Genomic DNA, 20359 nt, shown 5'->3' on the forward strand with positions numbered 1-20359 from the left:
ACAGAAAGTCGAGAAGGAGCTCAGAAAAGGTTGAGGGAAACAGGAAAACCTTTTCTTCTCTTTCCCTGCAGCAGTTGCAGGTTGAATAGCTGCATGGATGCCTTTGAAAGTATTTTCTCAAGATGCAGATGTGAGTTTGCGACGTAACATCCCCAGAGAAGACGCAGAGCAGGAGGAAGAAGAGGAGGAAATGGCAGCTTCTCAGGTACGAGTCCTGTCCCGGGTCTGGGGCTGTGTCTGCTTTTCTTCCTGAAATGCCTGGACTGAGAACCTGCACACCTTTAGTTCTCTGCTTCTAACTTTTCTGCCTGCGTGTCTGTTATCAACTTCTTTATTTTTTCCTTTTCTTCTTATCATAGTGAAGCCTGGCTCTTTAGACCACTTCTTCCTTGAGTCCCAGAATCTTGTCTCTCTTGTCTGTATCCTGGCTTTCTACGGAGCATGATGAATTCTCAGCATGAATTAGCGACTTTCAACTGCTGAATATATTCCCTTTGTGAGAGGCACTGGTATCCGAGATTTGCACTGGGATGTGGTTCGGTGTTGGGATCTTAGGGAACTAGGGGAAATGCCGTGATGAGTTTACATATGGATGCCATTTCAGCTCTTTAGGAGTTAGAAAATGCCCTTATATATTGAATAAACTCAGTCATCCAGAATTTTTGAAAAAATGCTCAGAAATAAAAAGAAAACTAGGCGATACTGTCCTCTGTAATGCTAAGACTTAGTAGTGAAACACATTGTTAGGTAGTTAGAATAGGGAAAAAGAGTCCAAAATGGCGGTGGCTAAAAGATCTGGAAGGGAAAGCCCGCGAAAATAGAACAAAGGAAGGTCCTAGGACTGGAGTGAGAACCTCAGGTAAAAGAAAAAACGCGCCTGCCTAGGCCCGATTTACATAAGACAGGCCCAGGGGCAGAGAAACAGATAAAAACAGGAGCCAAAGCCCTCTTCCTTCTCTCTCTCTCCCGCGCGATGGGGCGATCTTTTTGTGTCTTTGGATCGACATGTCCTCACAACTCAAAGATGGATTTTCCGGATATTATCTAAATAAATAGAGCTGTCACACTGATTTCTTTAAGAGCTGTAACACGGTCTGTCCTGCGAGAGCTGTGATCCACCAAGGGGCTTTAATGTCCGTCACTCCAAATTTTTGTTGTGACGAGACAAAGAACCGAGGAATATACACTTGCGTGACAACATTGTAAGGATACAAAACAGAGGAAGTATATATGAAATGAATTTTGCATAACACTGATATTTTTTATGTCAGATTCAAGCTATAAATTCTTTATTTTTTCCGAAATGCCCAGGTTCTGATACTGCATCTTCCGTGTGATCCATTTACACCATGACAGATGATGTCCACTGGCTCTGGTGATTTCTCTGAGATTATCAGGATATAGAGTTCATTTTTTTTTCCCCTCTGTCTTTAGACAAGGCTGTGGACAAATGGAATGAGGAACATGTGAAAACCCTCAGTTAATGGAGACACTCCACATCTTCTTGGTTTCTCTTTGCTTCGGAAAATGAACACTCACTCACTGTGTTAAGGATAGATACTGGGTTTTGGGAGTGGGAGTTTTCATCCCTCAAGCCCAAGTGTGATGTTTCCAGTACACTCCACGCTCATATCACAGACAAAGTCTTACACACATCTTTGAATTTTTTTATCAAAATATTTGCAACAATCTTATTGGTGCTAATGTGTTTTCACCTGTGTTGAATGTCTAAGATACAGCTCTATAAAATGATACAGTTTTTCAAGAAATTAAAGTTTCAGAACCAAGAGCTCTAATTTATCTCATACCATTGTATATGTCTGCACCCTTGTGTATTTAAAATATACAAAGAATATCATCCACAAGTAGATGTATATATTTTAAGCCATTAAAAAGAATCTCAATTTTATTGACATGAGTATGAATGACTGAACTGAACATGAACTGATTTTATTGACATGAATATCGATTTTATTGACATGAATATGAATGAACTCAGCTGAACTGAACTGAACTGAACATGAATCAGTTCATTTCAGTCGCTCATTCGTGTCTGACTCTTTGCGACCCCATGAACCGCAGCACTCCAGGACTCCCTGTCCATCACCAACTCCTAGACTTTACCCAAACTCATGTCCATTGAGTCAGTGATGGCATCTAAGCATCTCATCCTCTGTCGTCCCCTTCTCCTCCTGCCTTCAATCTTTCCCAGCATCAGGGTCTTTTCAAATGAGTCAGTTTTTCACATCAGATGGCCAAAATATTGGAGTTTCAGCTTGAACATCCGTCCTTCCAATGAACATCCAGACTGATTTCCTTTAGGATGGACTGATTGCATCTCCTTGCAGTCCAAGCGACTCTCAAGAGTCCTCCAACACCACAGTTCAAAAGCATCAATTTTCTCTGCTCAGCTTTTTTTATAGTCCAACTCTCACATCCATACACGACTACTGGAAAATTCATAGCCTTGACTAGACGGACCTTTGTGGACAGAGTAATGTTTCTGCTTTTTAATATGCTGTCTAGGTTAGTCATAACTTTCCTTCCAAGGAGTAAGCGTCTTTTAATTTCGTGGCTGCAGTCACCATCTGCAGTGATTTTGGAGCCCCCCAAAATAAAGTCACCCACTGTTTCCACTCTTTCCCCATCTATTTGCCATGAAGTGATGGGACAGGATGCCGTCATCTTAGTTTTCTAATGTTAGCTTTTCCTTAAACTCTTAGTCAGTATGTAGTCTCATTTTAATATATGTCTATATGCAGGAAAATGTTAAAATTATTTTTTTCCCTTGTTTTGGTATTCTCCCCAGTTATATAAAGTTCTTTTTAAAAAATACACGTATTTATGTTTGACTGAGTTGTGTCTTGGTCGTAGCCTGCAGAATCTTGAAGCCATGTGGGAGACTTTGTTGCAGCAGGCAAACTTTAGCTGTGGTGTGTGGCATCTTGTTCTCTAACAAGGGACTGAACCCAGACCCCTGACTTGGGAGCTCAGACTACCAGGGAAGACCCTATAAAAACTCCTATACACTTTCTTTAGTGTTGTCTCTGTGTATTTGTGTTTTACCAGTTCAATTTTAGTTCACATAAACTGAAGCAAAATTCAAGATCTGTCATTTAATGAATGTTTGACAAAATATTTGCAAAACGGTGGAACAACAATGTTGTTGATTTTCTATTATTTATGTGATGCATTCAAGACCCTGTAAAAACTTTTAGAAAGACATATAGTATATACTAAATAGTTCAAAGGATTATTGCTGCTATGGGTACTATTGTATCAGACCTGTCAGTTTTGTGAAACACTTAAAATTCAATGTTAAGTATCAATTCTTACCTTAGTGGTCTACCTCTTTGCTTTACAGAACGGTCATTCATGTATCAGAATTTTCAATATTACTAGTTAAAATAAGCTTGTTAAAAATGTGGCACATTGGCCCCACTCCAGAATTCTTAGATCAGAGCATCATGCTTTTAAAAAATATTTCCTGTTTCCTTGATAAGGGGCTTCCCTGGTGGCTCAGATGGTGAAGAATCTGCCTGCAGTATGGGAGCCCCGGGTCCAATCCCTTGGTGGGGAAGATTCCCCTGGAGAAGGAAATGGCAACTCACTCCAATATTCTTGCCTGAAAAATCCCATGGACAGAGAAGCCTGGCATGCTACAGTCCATGGGGTCGGAAAGAATCAGACATGACTGAGTGACTAACATGATTTCCTTGATAGACAGTTTATCCTGGGTCACAGGAGTACAACTCTCAAAAATAGATAAGTGAGTGTTGAATAGTTTCTATAGTGGTCTGTCGATCATGTCTCATTCTCTTTTCCTGGGGTTATAAATACAGTGGAAAATACAGTAGTATAAAAATTATATTCTTGTGTAACACCAGACATTCTCCTAAATCAGAACCATTTCTCTTGCTGGTTTCATCTTGGGTCACATTAGGAAGTCTTCCCAGGTCCACGTGGCTCGTGTCTTTTATATTTCAGGGGCTGCTGACATTCCAGGATGTGACCATAGATTTCACTCAAGAGGAGTGGGAATGCCTGGACCCCGGTCAGCAGGAATTGTACAGGGAGGTGATGTTAGAGAACTACGGGAATCTGGCCTGCTTGGGTGAGGATAACTTGCTTCCAGAATCTCTTATGTATCCTCAGGGTTTTGGTTCCTTCATTCTACAATGTTTCCTGGAATTTTCTGCTTTGTCCAGCAGAGGTTAAGATCTCCTGGTAATCTTGATTCCAGGTTGTGATTCATCCAGCCCAGCATTTCGCATGATGTACTCTGCATAGAAATTAAATAAGCAGGGTGGCCATGTACAGCCTTGATGTACTCCTTTCCCAATCTGCAACTAGTCAACTGTTCCATGTACAATTCTAACTGTTGCTTCTTGACCTGCATATTCTTCATTCTAGGTTGGTGGTAATTCTGTAAGTTCTGTGGTATCAAATAGTGCCACTCTCCTCTTAAAACCAGAACTCCACTACCTGCTTTTGCCTTAGTAGTACTTGAGCATAATATCAGAATCTGATTCTGATGCATTTGTCTTTTAAAGATGCTTCCAATAAACTATTTGGTGAAATCATTTTTTTTTTATGCTATTTTAACTTTCTACCTTGTCTTCTCTCTCACCTGAATACATATTGGATTGGAAATTGATGAATATCTCAGAAAACACACATTCCTTTTTCTGATGAACAGGTCTTGTGGTCTCTAAGCCGGGCCTGGTCACGTTTCTGGAGCAAATGAAGGATCCCTGGGATGTAAGGAGAATGGAGACAGCCATATACCCAGGTATGTGTCTATGGATGAAGCAGATAAGTCAGGTGAGAGGGACAAGCATTGTGGAGGAAGTCATACTTTGTCGTGTGGTTTGAGAAGATCTGCTTCAGTGGAGATGATTTTGGATTAGCCTAGGTTTATTTCTGTCACTGTCATAGAGCGTCATCTCCTGACCCATTCCTGATTCTTTTCATCATTTGTGTATTTTTCTCTAGTGATTAATTTTCATACTTGCACTTAGAATCAAAATTCCTGTCTTCGCCTGGAACAACCTGCATGACCTGATAACTCGTCCATTTTGGGGAGGTTGTAGAAAATCTGCGTGTTTCTGAGTAACTATATTAAGCCCTTTTAAAAGTGCTGATTCTGTCCCTAGTCAGAAGTGTGTGGGTGGAGCTATGAAAAAACTGCCAAACTTCTAGGAATACTGGGGACAGAGTTTTTTTTGTTTTCTACCATATAATTTCCAGTCCACTGGAAACTACACATATGACCTTAGAAATTTCATAGTCAAATTCTTTCTTCACTGCATAAGACACCTCACTAAAATGAGAAAATGCAAATCTGAATTTTATGTTAAAGTTTCTCTTTTTTTATGTGAACTAACAGTAAATGTGTTAAGTATATTTGTCCCAATTCATTAATGCTAAAATGCTTTAATATATTTATTTAACTCACAGAGTTTTTAAAGAGATTATTGACATGGGAGTTTAGGACATTTCCCACAGTGGTTTTTTCTGATTGTTCTCCACTATTAAGCTTATAGATTATATAGAGAAATCTTTAAGAAGAAATTTTTCTGTTCCAAAAATGCTATTTTACAATGTTATGTGAGGTTTGCTATACAGAAAGAATAAATGATACATATACACATTTCCCTTCTTGAGGAGATTTCTTTCCCATCTAGGTCACCACAGAGCATTGAGTAGAGTTCCCTGTGTTATCACCATATTTTTCAAGTCTCACTTCTCATGTGATTTGTTAAGAACTGTTACCTTATTAAATCTATCTTGTTTGTTGTGAAACATCCCAGGACTTTATCGTTTCTGCCATCTATTTCTGATTAGTTGTAGGTCAAAATCATTTACTATTTTAGACTCTATTAGAAAATGCTCAGATAACATGAGTGGTAAGTGGGTTAAATAATTAGTAGGCATTAGCATTTGTGAAAACATTTTGTTTGTAAATTTGATTACTTAAAGCAAAAATTAACCATTACACTGCTCAACTTCTCCTCGCTTCCTTGTTCCTGCAGGTTTCTATCTTGACTTCTCCTCTGCACCATACTCCTCTGTCATCTCATCTTGTCCAACGTTCTGTGTTTGTGGTCTCTGTTCTGCAGGCTGCAGATCCTAGTTCATCTTGCTATGGTGTCTGCTCCCTGGCGGGTGAGGTGGTCCTGAGACTTGTGCCCTTATCCCCTTGAGAGGGGGTTGATTGTTACTATTGTGACCAGAGCCTGCCCGGATCCTGAGGGCCACTTCACCTTTCCTCTGTGGCTGTCACTGTTTGTGGCGGGGTCTGCTTCCTGATTGGTGGAGCAGAGGCCCCAGATCTGAAATGAGCTCTGCTCTGATCTGTGGTGCTGCTGATCTAGTGGAACTGGTGCACACCCACTGGGAGGGAAGCCACTGAGTGTTGCTCCTCTGGGGATGTTCTTCTCGGAGAGTGCTCTGCGTGTCATCTTTCATGTGCTGTGCGAGCTCTCGTGTGACCCTATGTCGGCATTGATCTTGGCCGCACCTCAACCATAGGTATGCTGGCACTTGACCCTGGTGTCTCTTAGATGTTATTTTCACCAGGTCACCAGCAGAGATCCACTGTAGTCATATCCCAGGTGTACATTCATTGTGGAGCTGGACCCTCTGCGGTGCTATGGGGGCAATGTAGACTGTGACCTGGGACAAATGCCTCATGTGTCTGCCTACAAAGTCTACAGTTGCTAAAGCCAGACTGGTCTTGATTGCCAGAGCCTCATTTCCATCCAGATGTTCTGTTGGGGCTGAGTTTACCAAGCCAGTTGTGGGGTGTAACACCATGGTTTGTACAGATGCAAGGAGAGGTCTCAGCTTTTCTTGCTTAGTGGCAGGGACTTGGGGCTCAGCTGTGGTTTCAGCACCACCTGTACATTGGGACCACCCACAGGCGTGTGCTCTGAAGGTGCCCCTGGAGCCCATGAGACTACCATGGTGGGGAGGAGGGTGGGGAGGAGGAAGCAGCTGTGGGGGTCATGAGATCACCCACCTAGCTGCGAGCCGTTCCTCGTGTCTGGAGAGGCAGGGACAGGCACAGGGGCAGAGAGGCTGCAAGGAGGTTCTTCCCTTCGGGCATCACTCAGCAGCCCCACTTTGCTTCTCTGGTGGTTCAGGCTTCCTCCACAAGCATCCCATTTGCAGAGCTCCTCCCTCCCTCCTGTCCACTCAGGATGTCTCCTTATGGCCAACCGTAGTCCTCTACCTGGGTCTGCTCTCCGAAACCCACGTTCCAGCACCCAGGCCTTGTCTGCATCGGAGGACACCCTCTCAGGCTGGGTGGGCAGGGCAAGGGTCAGTACCCTGCGTACAGGTCTCACTCTGTCCTGCACACTGGTTGCCGTGTTCTCTTCCCACAGAGGATGAGGCTCCCCGTCTGTCCCAACTGAGCTCCCCCCAGTGAGGGTCTTCCCTGGATGTGGAGACCTCTCCTCTCTTCAGATCCCCCCAGGTTTTTGTGGGTCCCATCCTGCTTCTTTTCCTCTTCCCTTTCCTCCATCACTCTCTTGTCCTACCTGGCTCAGCAGGAATCTTTCTTGTCCTTTCAGATGTCCAAGTTTCACTGCCCGTGTTCTGCAGGGCTCTGTGACAATATTTCCACTTCAAGATGTATTCTTGATGCTTTGGTGGAGAGAGATGAACTCCACGTCTTCCGAATCCTCTACCATCTTGACTCCTTCTATCTCGGTTTTAGGCTTAATCTAGCCAAGTGTATGCCAATTTTATGTAAATTGTAAACTATATTCCCCAAGAATAGTAAGTAGAATAACTTATTATTTGGTATCTTTCAGCTGTGTCTTCTCACGACACCCAGGGTTTGAGGACCCAAAAGCCAGGCTTAGAAGATTTACTCCCAACAGCAAAGCTAGGAATATATGAAAGATTTCACCTTGCAAATTTACATTTAACCAAAGACTGGGAATCTATGAGGGCATATAAAGAGCGGAGAGCATGTTATGATGGACACAACCAAGTTGGTACAGTTTCCCATAAAGTAAACATTCCCATCAAAAGAAATCAAGGATGTGAATCAAATAAGGAAAAACCAATTTCAGGTGACCACTTTCAGTCATCAACATCTGCAGATAACTGTATATTTGTCAGGAAAAATCCACATCATCTCTTGAAACATACATCTTCTCTGAAGGGAAATGAGGAAAATTTGGAAAGTCATCTAGTCTCTACTGCAAATACTCATTCAAACCTATACTCTGAGCATAGGTGTCTATTAAATATACATTCCAACATGTCTGGAAATGAGAAAGTTAAAAATGTGGGGGAAAATCCCCAATACAATCAATCTGAGGGATCCTTTAACAAGGGTTTATTGTTCTTCAACCAGCAACTATTTTCTCCTTGTTGCAAAATCTGTAATGTTGAAAATAATGGGAGAGACCTTATTCAACCATCATTGGTCAATACATATGGAGGTATAATTAGCGTGGAACATCTTTACAAGTGTAACAAAATGAGGAATGCCTTAAGCAGGAGCTCTACCCCCAACAAATACAAGCGTGTACCTGATAGAATGAGAAGCTCTTCATGCAATGAAACTGGGCATAATGTTGACCAAGACTCATATCTCATGAAACAACAGGGACATCAATTTTCAGACAACAATTCTAAACATCATAAGTGTAGGAATATATTTTATCAAAGCTCAAATCTTACTATTAATACTTATAAGAATATGGATGCTGGAGAGAAGACTTATAATTGTTATGATTATGGTAAAGTTTTTAACCAGTCTCCAAAACTTATTCAACAGCAGAATATTCAGACTAAGCAGAAACATTGCAAGTGTAATACATGTGGAAAAGTCTTTAGTAACTCACCAAATCGAAGTAGACATAGGAAAATTCATACAGGAAGAAAATATTTCAAATGTTCAGCATGTGGGCAAACCTTTAATCAGAGTTCCTATTTAACTGAACATCTGCGAATCCATGCTGGGAAGAAACTATACAAATGTACAGAATGTGAGAAAGTCTTTATCTGCTGTTCATGTGTTACTCAACATCAGCAAATTCACACTAGGGAGAGACCTTATAAATGTACAGACTGTGGCAAAGCCTTTATCCATTTTTCACTTCTTACTCGACATCAACGAATACATTCTGGGGAGAGACCTTATAAATGTACAGCATGTTGCAAAGCCTTTATCCGTTATTCACTTCTTACTCGACATCAACGAATCCATACTGGGGAGAGACCTTATAAATGTACAGCATGTGGCAAGGCTTTTAAGCACAGTTCAAGTTTAACTCAACATCACCAAATCCATACTGGGGAGAGACCTTATAAATGTACAGCATGTGGCAAGGCTTTTAAGCACAGTTCAAGTTTAACTCAACATCACCGAATCCATACTGGGGAGAGACCTTATAAATGTACAGCATGTGGCAAAGCCTTTATCCGTTATTCACTTCTTACTCGACATCAACGAATCCATACCGGGGAGAGACCTTATAAATGTACAGCATGTGGCAAGGCTTTTAAGCACAGTTCAAGTTTAACTCAACATCACCGAATCCATACTGGGGAGAGACCTTATAAATGTACAGCATGTGGCAAAGCCTTTATCCGTTATTCACTTCTTACTCGACATCAGCGAATCCATACTGGGGAGAGACCTTATAAATGTACAGCATGTGGCAAGGCTTTTAAGCACACTTCAAATTTAACTCAACATCAGCGAATCCATACCGGGGAAAGGCCTTATAAATGTCCAGACTGTGGCAAATCCTTTTCCCACAATTCAGGTCTTTCTAGACATCAGAGAGTTCATACTGCAGAGAAATGTTAGAAATGTAAGGAATGTGGCTGAGAATTTCATCACAGCCATCACCTCACTCACAATCAGAGAATACATACTGCAGAGAAACCCTAGAAATGAATCAGTGATAAAAAAAAAAATTTGGTCCTAAATATGCAATTTTGAAAAAAACCAGTGTTTTCTTTGGAAAGGTACATGAATGAAATAGAAAAATGTAGAAAACTGCTTAATCAAACGTAGCTCAGTACCAGAGAATTCATACTAGAAAGCATTTCATTAGTACCACTTTTGTTGAATTACTCGAAGCAGAAACACTGTAGCAAGTATTCCATAAGTAAAACACATACAAAATTGATATGTTAGTATGGATCACAAGATGAAGGGGTGGATATTTGCAGAGGTATAATTATTATTAATGTATCCTTGTTTATGTTAATGTTGTTTGAGATTATTAAGGAACGAAAAGGAATGTATTTCAACTCTCAAATTACTACATGCTGTGATTTGTATCTACTGTATATATGAACTTACGTTTTTGACAGTTGCGCAATGGTAAGAGAAGCCCTTCTATATGAAGTGGGAATTATTTACATTTATTCTCCAGTTTATAAGATTAAGAACACAGTCATGTTATATACACACTAAACCTCTGAATGGAGGTATTTCTCACTGATGTCAAACACCTCTGTGGTCACCATGATGTAAGTGATCAGGGAATAATTCAAAGTAAGACAGAAGTTTGCTCTAAGTTTTCAATAATTATGTCACTTGCTTTTTAAGCATAAAACAAGGATAGTTCATGAAAATCAAAGGTATTTTTATAACAGCAACATAGAGAAATCATGCATATTATCTCGCAGGCTTGAAGTAAAGACACCTCTTCTATCTGATGTAAGTATAGAAAACTCTGGAAAAGTCATATTAATATAATTAATGTCCATCCATGTTTAGTAAATTAGCCTCCATTTTGTAAACCATATAAATCACATTATCAGATCATTTCATCAGAGAAACAGGACAGTTTTTAGAAGCTTGTAATGTGTATTTTAATCAAGGATCAAACAACAATTGTAAAAGGTTTTATTCCACCTGTGCAAAATTAATGTATCTTAATAAAAGTGAATGGTTTTTCAGTGTGGCAATTGATGTGGAATGAATGAAGGGTTAACCCACCACCAGCATTAACCTCTCCCACCTATTTAAGGTTGCAGGAAAGGTAACGTAATGATAAACTATTTGAAGCACAGGGGGATGGCATCTGTAGAAATTAGTTCCTTACTGCCGTTAAACCTGTCATAACTTCATATATTTCCCACCATTTCTATGTTGTATCTCCACTCCCATTTTTATCTACTTGGACATCGTGGTGTTTCTAATAAGAAGGATCATACAGAGTACTGTTGAGAGCTCCCCTGAACTGCTCCATGCTGTTGCTGCCTCAGCGTCTGTCTGGGGAGCAGGCAGCCTACAGGTTCTTGAACTCACACCAGCCAGTCCTGTGAGCACCTGCACTAGATGACCCCTTCCTTGGGACCAGCAGTCTTGCTGAACCCCAGGGTCTACTGCACAGGCCCCCCCCCCCTTCAGTGTTACCCTCAGAGCTCACCAGCATCCTGCTCGTCTTTGTTTGAATGGACCCATCTATACTCAGCGTGTGGGACCCACAGCACTTTACCCAGGGTCAGGTCTGAACCCCAAGTACTGGAAGTTTCTCTGCCTGGTTCTAGGCTGGACCTTCCTCAGGGGCCCTCAAGGCTTGCTGTGAATTTTCTGAGGACCTAGAATCATAAACTCACCTGCTGCAATTGTCCTTTGTTCTTCTTTTAGCTAAAACTTTTCAGGGGCACATTTAAGCAAATGTAAGTTTAACAAAGTCACAAAAAGAATAGTCAAAAGCCATGATGGTAAAATTCTGAACCAAGATTTCTAAAATCTTACCCTGTATCATTCTTAGCACATGTGTCTTGTAAGGCTTAAAGGAACTGTTTTCTCACGGCTTTGGCATACTTTGAATGCAATATATAAATATCTGAAGATATATACATAATATGATTTATATAACACACATTGAATACAAGATATAAATATCTGAAGGTATACATGTTAGTGAGAAAACGAAGTAGGAATATGTGAGTGTATGTGTATTCCTCCACATTTAACTTAGAGAATTTAGAAATGCTAGATCAAAACTGGTCCTTTCAGAATTGCAGAGGATTTACTAAAACCTCTAAAGCTTGTCAATTTGTTGATTAATATGTTTTGTCTACTTTTCATGGAATTCATTGCCTTAAATGTCAGGAGGTTATGTTTTTTAAGGAACTTCCACACGGTCCTCTCTCGTGACTGCACCAGCTTACAATCCCTCCAGCCATGTAGGAGGTTCCCTGATCTCCAAACCCCTTCAGTGTTTGTGATATTGTTTGTGGGCTTTTTGCGCATTGTTATTCCGCCTTGCATGCGGTGATACATCCCTGTAGCTTCTTTTGCATTCCTTATTGTTTAGGGGTGGTGAGCATATTTCTTTTGCCTCCTGCCCATGGAAAAGAGCAAGCTGCCCCGCCCAGCCTCAGCAGCTGTGGGGCACAGGCTTAGTCTCCCCACAGCATGTGGAGTATTCCTGGACCAGGGATCAGGCTTTTGTCCCCCGCAGTGTCAGATGGATTCTCCACCACCGGTGACCAATCTGTTTAGCTTTTTTCCCTTTTGAGACATATATATATATATATATAATATATATATATATATATATATATATATATACACACATATTTATTTATTGGAATATATATTGCTTTACAATGCTGTGCTGGTTTGTGCTGTATGAAATCGTCAATCAGCCATAACTATACATAAATCTACTCCCTCTTCGACCTCCTTCCCGTGGTCTCCATTTCACCCCTCTGGTCAGCACAGAGCACCAAGCTGAGCCCACTGTGGTAAACAGCAGCTTCCGACCATCTACCTATTTTCACCATCAGTTCAGTTCAGTTGCTCAGTCGTGTCTGGCTCTTTGTGACCCCATGGACTGCTGCATGCCAGGTCTCCCTGTCCATCAACAAATCCTGGACCTTGCTCAAACTCATGTCCATTGAGTCAGTGATGCCATCCAACCATCTCATCCTCTGTCGTCCCCTTCTACTCCCCTCTTTAACCTTTCCCAACATCAGGGTCTCTTCCAATGAGTCAGTTCTTCACATCAGGTGGCCAAAATATAGAAGTTTCAGCTTCAACATCATTCCTTCCAATGAATATTCAGGACTGATTTCCTTTAGGATGGACTGGTTGGATCTCCTTGCAGTCCAAGGGACTCTCAAGAGTCTTCTCCAACATTTTACTCATGGTGGTGTATATATGTCAGTGGTACCCTTTCAATTGGTCCCCCTCTTCTTCTCCTGCTGTGTCCACGTCTGATCTCTATATTTGTACAAATATTGTCTTAACAGATATGTATGGAACTTAAAAAATGGTATTGACGAACTTATTTTCTGAGCAGGAATATAGGCGCAGAGATAGTTCTTAAGCTTTTGCATGTTAAGCTTTCAAGGCATAAAATACATTGACAATCATTCCATGCATTTTACTGTTGTAGCTGTGTGTTTTGGGAAACAAACTGACTCAGAAGGACAATGCAGATAGCGGAGTGTAGTTTATTACACCGATGGGGCCAAGGCACAGTCTCCTCTTAGCCAAGGACCCCAAACAGTGTTTGTGAAAACTTTATATACCCTAAGTGTACTTGCTCAAACCCACCTCCCCAACTCCTTGAACCTAGTCTGGACAAGGTAAAAGAGAGATATGATCAAAGTTAACCCATGATTCTTGTGTCACAGGACTAAAGGAACAGTGGATATTTATCAACAGGCCTGTGGTCATATCCCAATAAACAGAATGGAATTCACAACTTTGTTTTGTTACAGAGATAATTAACATATTCTTTTAGGCAACAGAGTCCAAGTACAAGTCCTGAGGCTCTTTTATGGGGGGCAGGAGGGGGGATCTGATTTTCCATTGGTATGCCATTTCTATAGACGCCAGGGCACAAAGTTCAGAGTCCACTGGGAGGGTGACCATGCGTGTAGCCTAATGCTCACAGCCTGGCCTAAGAGGGAGTCCAGCTGTCTCTGTTTCCTCCTTCATTACCAAGTGAAAGAAGCCCATTTGAAAATGTTACAAAAAGTAGGATTTTTACAATAAGACTTTCTGGTGTAGGTAAATGTTCTTATGTGTGCTCAGTTGTGTCTGAGTATTTGTGATCCCAGGGGCTGTAGCCTGCCAGGCTCACCTCTGTCCATACATTTCCCAGGAAAGGATACTGGAGTGGGTTGCCATCTTTTCCTCCAGGGGATCTTCCTGACCCAAGGATTGAACCCGCATCACCTGGATGTCCTGCATCTGCAGGCAGATTGCTTACCAATCAGTTACCTGGGAATCTAGTAAGAAATATAGAAGAGATTAAAAAGGTCCATGATTACTGTGGGTTTCAAAAAGCGACTATGAATATCCTAAGTCTAGAGAACTTTCAGGACCATGAAATAATTTGTGTTAAACTGTCATGATGGACACATGTTATTAAAGATTTATCCAGAGGTATGGAGTACACATTTCTAAAAGAGGAACAAAGGGGTAAACTAGAGAGTTTATCTATTTACTGCCCATGTAGATTCATCAGTGGTAACAAATGCTCACTCTGGTGGGGAAAGCTAAGTAAGGAGATTGTCCACATGTGGGAACAAGAGGTATATGGGAAATGTCTATACTTTATTCTCAAATCTGCAGTGAAATAAATCTTCTACAAAGTTGGTACTGGTGAATGCAGACTGAATATTTTTTAGAATATATAATATGAGAAATATCAATATGCTTCTATCTTTAATTTTTCCTTGGTCATTATGCTTTAAAGATGTGGGAAAATAGAGCTCTCTAAATGGAGGAGACAACGAACTGTAGCAGTTGATTCATAAAACCTAGAAAAACACAGACAGGAAGTAGAGCAACAACATTCTCAGGTGTTAATTCATGTGTGATGTAACTTATGACAACACGGATCATTACTTCTTGGTTGGTCATCAGATAGCATTTAGGGCATCGTTTTCAGAGGCATTTGACTCCGCCCATACGCACTGTGAACCTAGCGTGTCCTGCTCAGTTCAGTTCAGCTCAGTCACTCAGTCCCCGTGGACTGCAGCACGCCACGTCTCCTGCTGCCCCTGGTTTCTTCTCCAAGAAAGCGGGGATGGAAGTGCCTCCAGGCTCTTGGTCTCTGAAGTTGGAGGTGCCACGCCTGCAGAGAGGTGGTCACAAAGCAAATCATTTTGTGAAAACCTGTGTCCCCAGGCTGCAGAGGGGGGTGAAAAAAAACTAAGGACAGGGGAGACCTTTGGGAAGAATTCTGCAAGTCAAGCCTGGCAGGAACCCAAGACCCCCAGGTGATGCCCACCAAACACTCACCTCTCCCCTCCCAGCCCCCAAGGATACAGGCAGGCTGTGGATGACCACACCCATCCTAGAAAGAGCCCCTCCCCAGGGAATCAGGTTGACCTTCTTTGTTTCTAGAAGTTCCCTCCCTAAACCCTCCCTTCCTGAGGTTTCAGGTGTGAGGTTTCCCCTCAGGTCTCTGAATGCGGGTCTTCCTCTTACATTTCTTTCACAACCCTCCTAGGGTGGGTCCGGTAGTACAGAAGGAGGGCCCACTGTCTCTCGTGAACTGTTCTCTGTAACTCGAAATGGAAGGAGAAGAACTAGCCCCGAAGATCTGCAAATAGTGTAGAGCACCAGGATGTGATTAGCATTATCAGGTTAGTCTTGATTCCCCACTACAGATTGGGAACACAGAAAGTCGAGAAGGAGCTCAGAAAAGGGTGAGGGAAACAGGAAAACCTTTTCTTCTCTTTCCCTGCAGCAGTTGCAGGTTAAACAGCTGCATGGATGCCTTTGAAGGTATTTTCTCAAGATGCAGATGTGAGTTTGGGATGTAACATCCCCAGAGAAGACGCAGAGCAGGAGGAAGAAGAGGAGGAAATGGCAGCTTCTCAGGTACGTGTCCTGTCCCGGGTCTGGGGCTGTGTCTGCTTTTCTTCCTGAAATGCCTGGACTGAGAACCTGCACACCTTTAGTTCTCTGCTTCTAACTTTTCTGCCTGGGTGTTTGTTATCAACTTCTTTATTTTTTCCTTTTCTTCTTATCATAGTGAAGCCTGGCTCTTTAGACCACTTCTTCCTTGTGTCCCAGAATCTTGTCTCCCTTGTCTGTATCCTGGCTTTCTACGGAGCATGATGAATTCTCAGCATGAATTAGCGACTTTCAACTGCTGAATATATTCCCTTTGTGAGAGAGAAGCACGGAGAGGCACTGGTATCCTATATTCCCACTGGGATGTGGTTCGGTGTCGGGATCTTAGGGAACTAGGGGAAATGCCATGATGAGTTTACATGGGGATGCAATTTCAGCTCTTTAGGAGTTAGAAAATGCCCTTATATATTGAATAAACTCAGTGATCCAGAATTTTTCAGAAAATGCTCAGAAATAAAAAGAAAACTAGGCGATACTGTCCTCTGTAATGCTAAAACTTAGTAGTTAAACACATTGTTAGGTAGTTAGAATAGGGAAAAACAGTCCAAAATGGCAGTGGCTAAAAGACCTGGAAGGGAAAGCCCGAAAAAACAGAACAAAGGTAGGTCAGAGGACCGGAGTGCGAATCTCAGGTAAAACAACGCGCCTGCCTAGGCCTAATTTACATTAGACAGACCCAGGGGCAGAGAAACAGATAAAAAGAGGAGCCAAATCCTCTTCCTTCTTGTCTCCATCTCTCTCTCTCCCTCGCGATGGGGTGATCTCCTCGCGTCTTGGGATCGACATGTCCTCACAACTCAAAGATGGGTTTTCCGGGTATTATCCAAATAAATAGAGCTCTAACACTGATTTATTTAAGAGCTATAACACGGCCTGTCCTCTGAGAGCCGTGACCCGCCAAGGGGCGTTAATGTCCATCACTCCAAATTTTCGTTGTGACGAGACAAAGAACCCAGGAACAGACACTCGCGTGACAACATTGTTAGGATACAAAACAGAGGAAGTATATATGAAATGAATTTTGCATAAAACTGATATTTTTTATGTTAGGTTCAAGTTAGAATTTCCTTGTTTTTTCTGACATGCCCAGGTTCTGATAGTGCATCTTCCGTGTGATCCATTTACACCATGACAGATGATCTCCACTGGCTCTGGTGATTTCTCTGAGATTATCAGGCTATAACGTTCATTTTGTTTCCCTCTGTCTTTAAACAAGGCTGCGGAAAAATGGAATGAGGAACATGTGAAAACCCTCACACTTAATGGAGAAACTCCACATCTTCTTGGTTTCTCTTTGCTTTGGAAAATGAACACTCACTGTGTTGATGATCGATACTGGGTTTGGGGAGTGAGAGTTTTCATCACTCAAGCCCAAGTGTGATGTTTCCAGTACACTCCTCGCTCATATCACAGACATAGTCTTCTTACTCACATTTTTGCATTTTTTTGTCAAAATATTTGCAAAGATCCTATTGGTGCTAATCTGTTTTCACCTGTGTTGAATTTCTAAGATACAGCTCAACAAAATGATACAGTTTTTCAAGAAATTAAAGTTTCAGAGCCAAGAGCTTTAATTTATCTCATACCATTGTATATGTTTGCCCCCTAGTGTATTTAAAATATACAAAGAATATCTTCCACAAGTAGATGTATATATTTTAACCCATTAAAAATAATGTCGATTTTATTGACATGAATAGGAATGACTGAACTGAACTGAACATGAACTCATTTTATTGACGTGAATATCAATTTTATTGACATGAATATGAATGAACTCAGCTGAACTGAACTGAACTGTACATGAATCACTTCAGTTCCGTTGCTCATTCGTGTCTCACTCCTTGTGACCCCATGAACCGCAGCACTCCAGGTCTCCCTGTCCATCACCAGCTCCTGGAGTGTATCCAAACTCATGTCCATTGAATCAATGATGCCATCTAACCATCTCATCCTCTGTCGTCCGCTTCTCCTCCTGCCTTCAATCTTTCCCAGCATCAGGGTCTTTTCAAATGAGTCAGTTTTGCGCATCAGATGGCCAAAATATTGGAGTTTCAGCTTGAACATCAGTCTTTCCAATGAACATCCAGACTGACTTCCTTTAGGATGGACTGGTTGGATCTCCTTGCAGTCCAAGGGACTCTCAAGAGTCTTCTGCAACACCACAGTTCAAAAGCATCAATTCTTTTATGCTCAGCTTTCTTTATAGTCCAACTCTCACATCCATACATGACTACTGGAAAAACCATATCCTTGACTAGACGGACCTTTGTGGACAAAGTAATGTTTCTGCTTTTTAATATGCTGCCTAGGTTGGTCATAACTTTCCTTGCAAGGAGTAAGCGTCTTTTAATTTCGTGGCTGCAGTCACCATCTGCAGGGATTTTGGAGCCCCCAAAAAGAAAGTCAGCCACTGTTTCCACTCTTTCCCCATCTATTTGCCATGAAGTGAGGGGACCGGATGCTGTGATCTTAGTTTTCTGAATGTTAGCTTTTTCTTAATACTCTTAGTAACTATACAGTCTCATTGTAATATGTCTGTATGCATGAAAATGTTAAAAGTATTTTTTTTTCTTGTTTTGGTATTCTCCCCAGTTATATAAAGTTCTTCAAAAAAAAAAAAAAATACACGTATTTATGTTTGGCTGAGTTGTGTCTTGGTCGTAGCGTGCAGAATCTTGGAGCCATGTAGGGGACTTTGTTGCAGCAGGCAAACTTTAGCTGTGGCGTGTGGGATCTAGTTCTCTAACAAGGGACTGAACCCAGCCTCCTGACTTGGGAGCTCAGACTACCAGGGAAGACCCTAGAAAAACTCGCATACACTTTCTTTAGTGTTGACTCTGTGTATTTGTGTTTTACTAGTTAAATTTTAGTTCACATGAACTGAAGCAAATTCAAGATCTGTCATTTAATGAATGTTTGACAAAATATTTGCAAAACGGTGGAACAACAATTGTTGATTTTATATTATTTATGTGATGCATTCAAGAACCTGTAAAAACTTTTAGAAAGACATATAGTATATACTAAATACTTCAAAGGATTATTGCTGCTATCGGTAGTATTCTATCAGACCTCTCAATTTTGTAAAACACTTAAAATTCAAAGTTAAGTATTAATTCTTACCTTAGTGGTCTACTTCTTTGCTATTCAGAACGGTCATTCATGTATCAGAATTTTCAACATTACTAGTTAAAATAAGCTTGTTAAAAATGCGGCACATTGGCTCCACTCCAGTACTCTTAGATCAGAGCATGCTTTTTTAAAATATTTCCTGTTTCCTTGATAGGGGGCTTCCCTGGTGGCTCAGATGGTGAAGAATCTGCCTGCAAAGTGGGAGACCCAGGCCCGATCCCTTGGTGGGGAAGATTCCCCTGGAGAAGGAAATGGCAACTCACTCCAGTATTCTTGCCTGAAAAATCCCATGGACAGAGAATCCTGGCATGCTACAGTCCATGGGGTCGGAAAGAATCAGACATGACTGAGTGACTAACATGCTTTCCTTGATAGACAGTTTATCCTGGGTCACAGGAGTACAACTCTCAAAAATAGATGTCAGTGTTGATGTGATTCTTTTATAATTTCTCTTCCAGATCAGAATAGTTTCTATAGTGGTCTGTGGATCATATCTCATTCTCTTTTCCTGGGGTTAGAAATACAGTGGAAAATACGGTAGTATAAAAATTATATTCTTGTGTAACACCAGACATTCTCCTAAATCAAAACCATTTCTCTTGCTGGTTTCATCTTGGGTCACATTAGGAAGTCTTCCCTGGTCAACATGGCTCATGTCCTTTATATTTCAGGGGCTGCTGACATTCCAGGATGTGACCATGGATTTCACTCAAGAGGAGTGGGAATGCCTGGACCTCGGTCAGCGGGAATTGTACAAGGACGTGATGTTAGAGAACTACTGGAATCTGGCCTGCTTGGGTGAGGATCACTTGCTTCCAGAATCCCTTATGTATCCTCAGAGTTTTGGTTCATTCATTCTAGAATGTCTCCTGGAATTTTCTGCTTTGTCCAGTAGAGGTTAAGATCCCTACTTTCCAGAGGAAAGGAACCTTCTTTCTTGATGTAACCTGCCTCCTTGTTGTTCAGTTGCTAAGTGATGTCCAACTCTTTGCGGTCCCGTGGAATGCAGCAAGCCAGGCTTCCCTAGCCTTCTTTAACTCCCAAAGTTTGCTCAAATTCATATCCACTGAGTCGATACTGCTGTTCAACCATCTCATCTTCTGCCACTCCCTTCTCCTGCCCTCAATCTTTCCCAGCATCAGGGACTTTTCCAATGAATTGGCTCTTCGCATCAGGTTGCCAAAGTATTGGAGCTTCAGCACCAGTCCTTCCAATGAATATTCAGGGTTGATTTCTTTAGGATTGACTGGTGTGATCTCCTTGCTGACCAAGGGACTCTCAGGAGTCTTCTCCAGCACCATAGTTCGAAGGCATCAATTCTTTGGTGCTCAGTCTTTTTTTTCTTCT

At 41.5% G+C, this 20359-nt stretch overlaps 2 protein-coding genes across 2 annotated transcripts in view; both read left to right on the forward strand.

Moving 5' to 3' along the window:
- LOC122421202 (zinc finger protein 91-like) overlaps positions 1–20359 on the forward strand; it is a 158364-nt gene that overhangs the window by 9814 nt on the left and 128191 nt on the right. The window contains exons 2-3 of the mRNA XM_043437072.1: positions 15708–15841; positions 19684–19810. Of these exons, the coding sequence (XP_043293007.1) occupies positions 15734–15841; positions 19684–19810 (235 nt within the window). The 5' untranslated portion in view covers positions 15708–15733. The remainder of the gene's footprint in view (positions 1–15707; positions 15842–19683; positions 19811–20359) is intronic.
- On the forward strand, positions 6–9950 carry LOC122420436 (zinc finger protein 708-like). Its single transcript, XM_043435575.1, has 4 exons — positions 6–205; positions 3988–4114; positions 4700–4792; positions 7824–9950. The coding sequence occupies exons 1-4, from the start codon at positions 98–100 to the stop codon at positions 9836–9838; spliced, it is 2343 nt and encodes a 780-aa protein (XP_043291510.1). The 5' UTR covers positions 6–97; the 3' UTR covers positions 9839–9950.

Source organism: Cervus canadensis, chromosome 18 (genome assembly GCF_019320065.1).
Source record: "Cervus canadensis isolate Bull #8, Minnesota chromosome 18, ASM1932006v1, whole genome shotgun sequence".
NCBI classification, from domain to species: domain Eukaryota; kingdom Metazoa; phylum Chordata; class Mammalia; order Artiodactyla; family Cervidae; genus Cervus; species Cervus canadensis.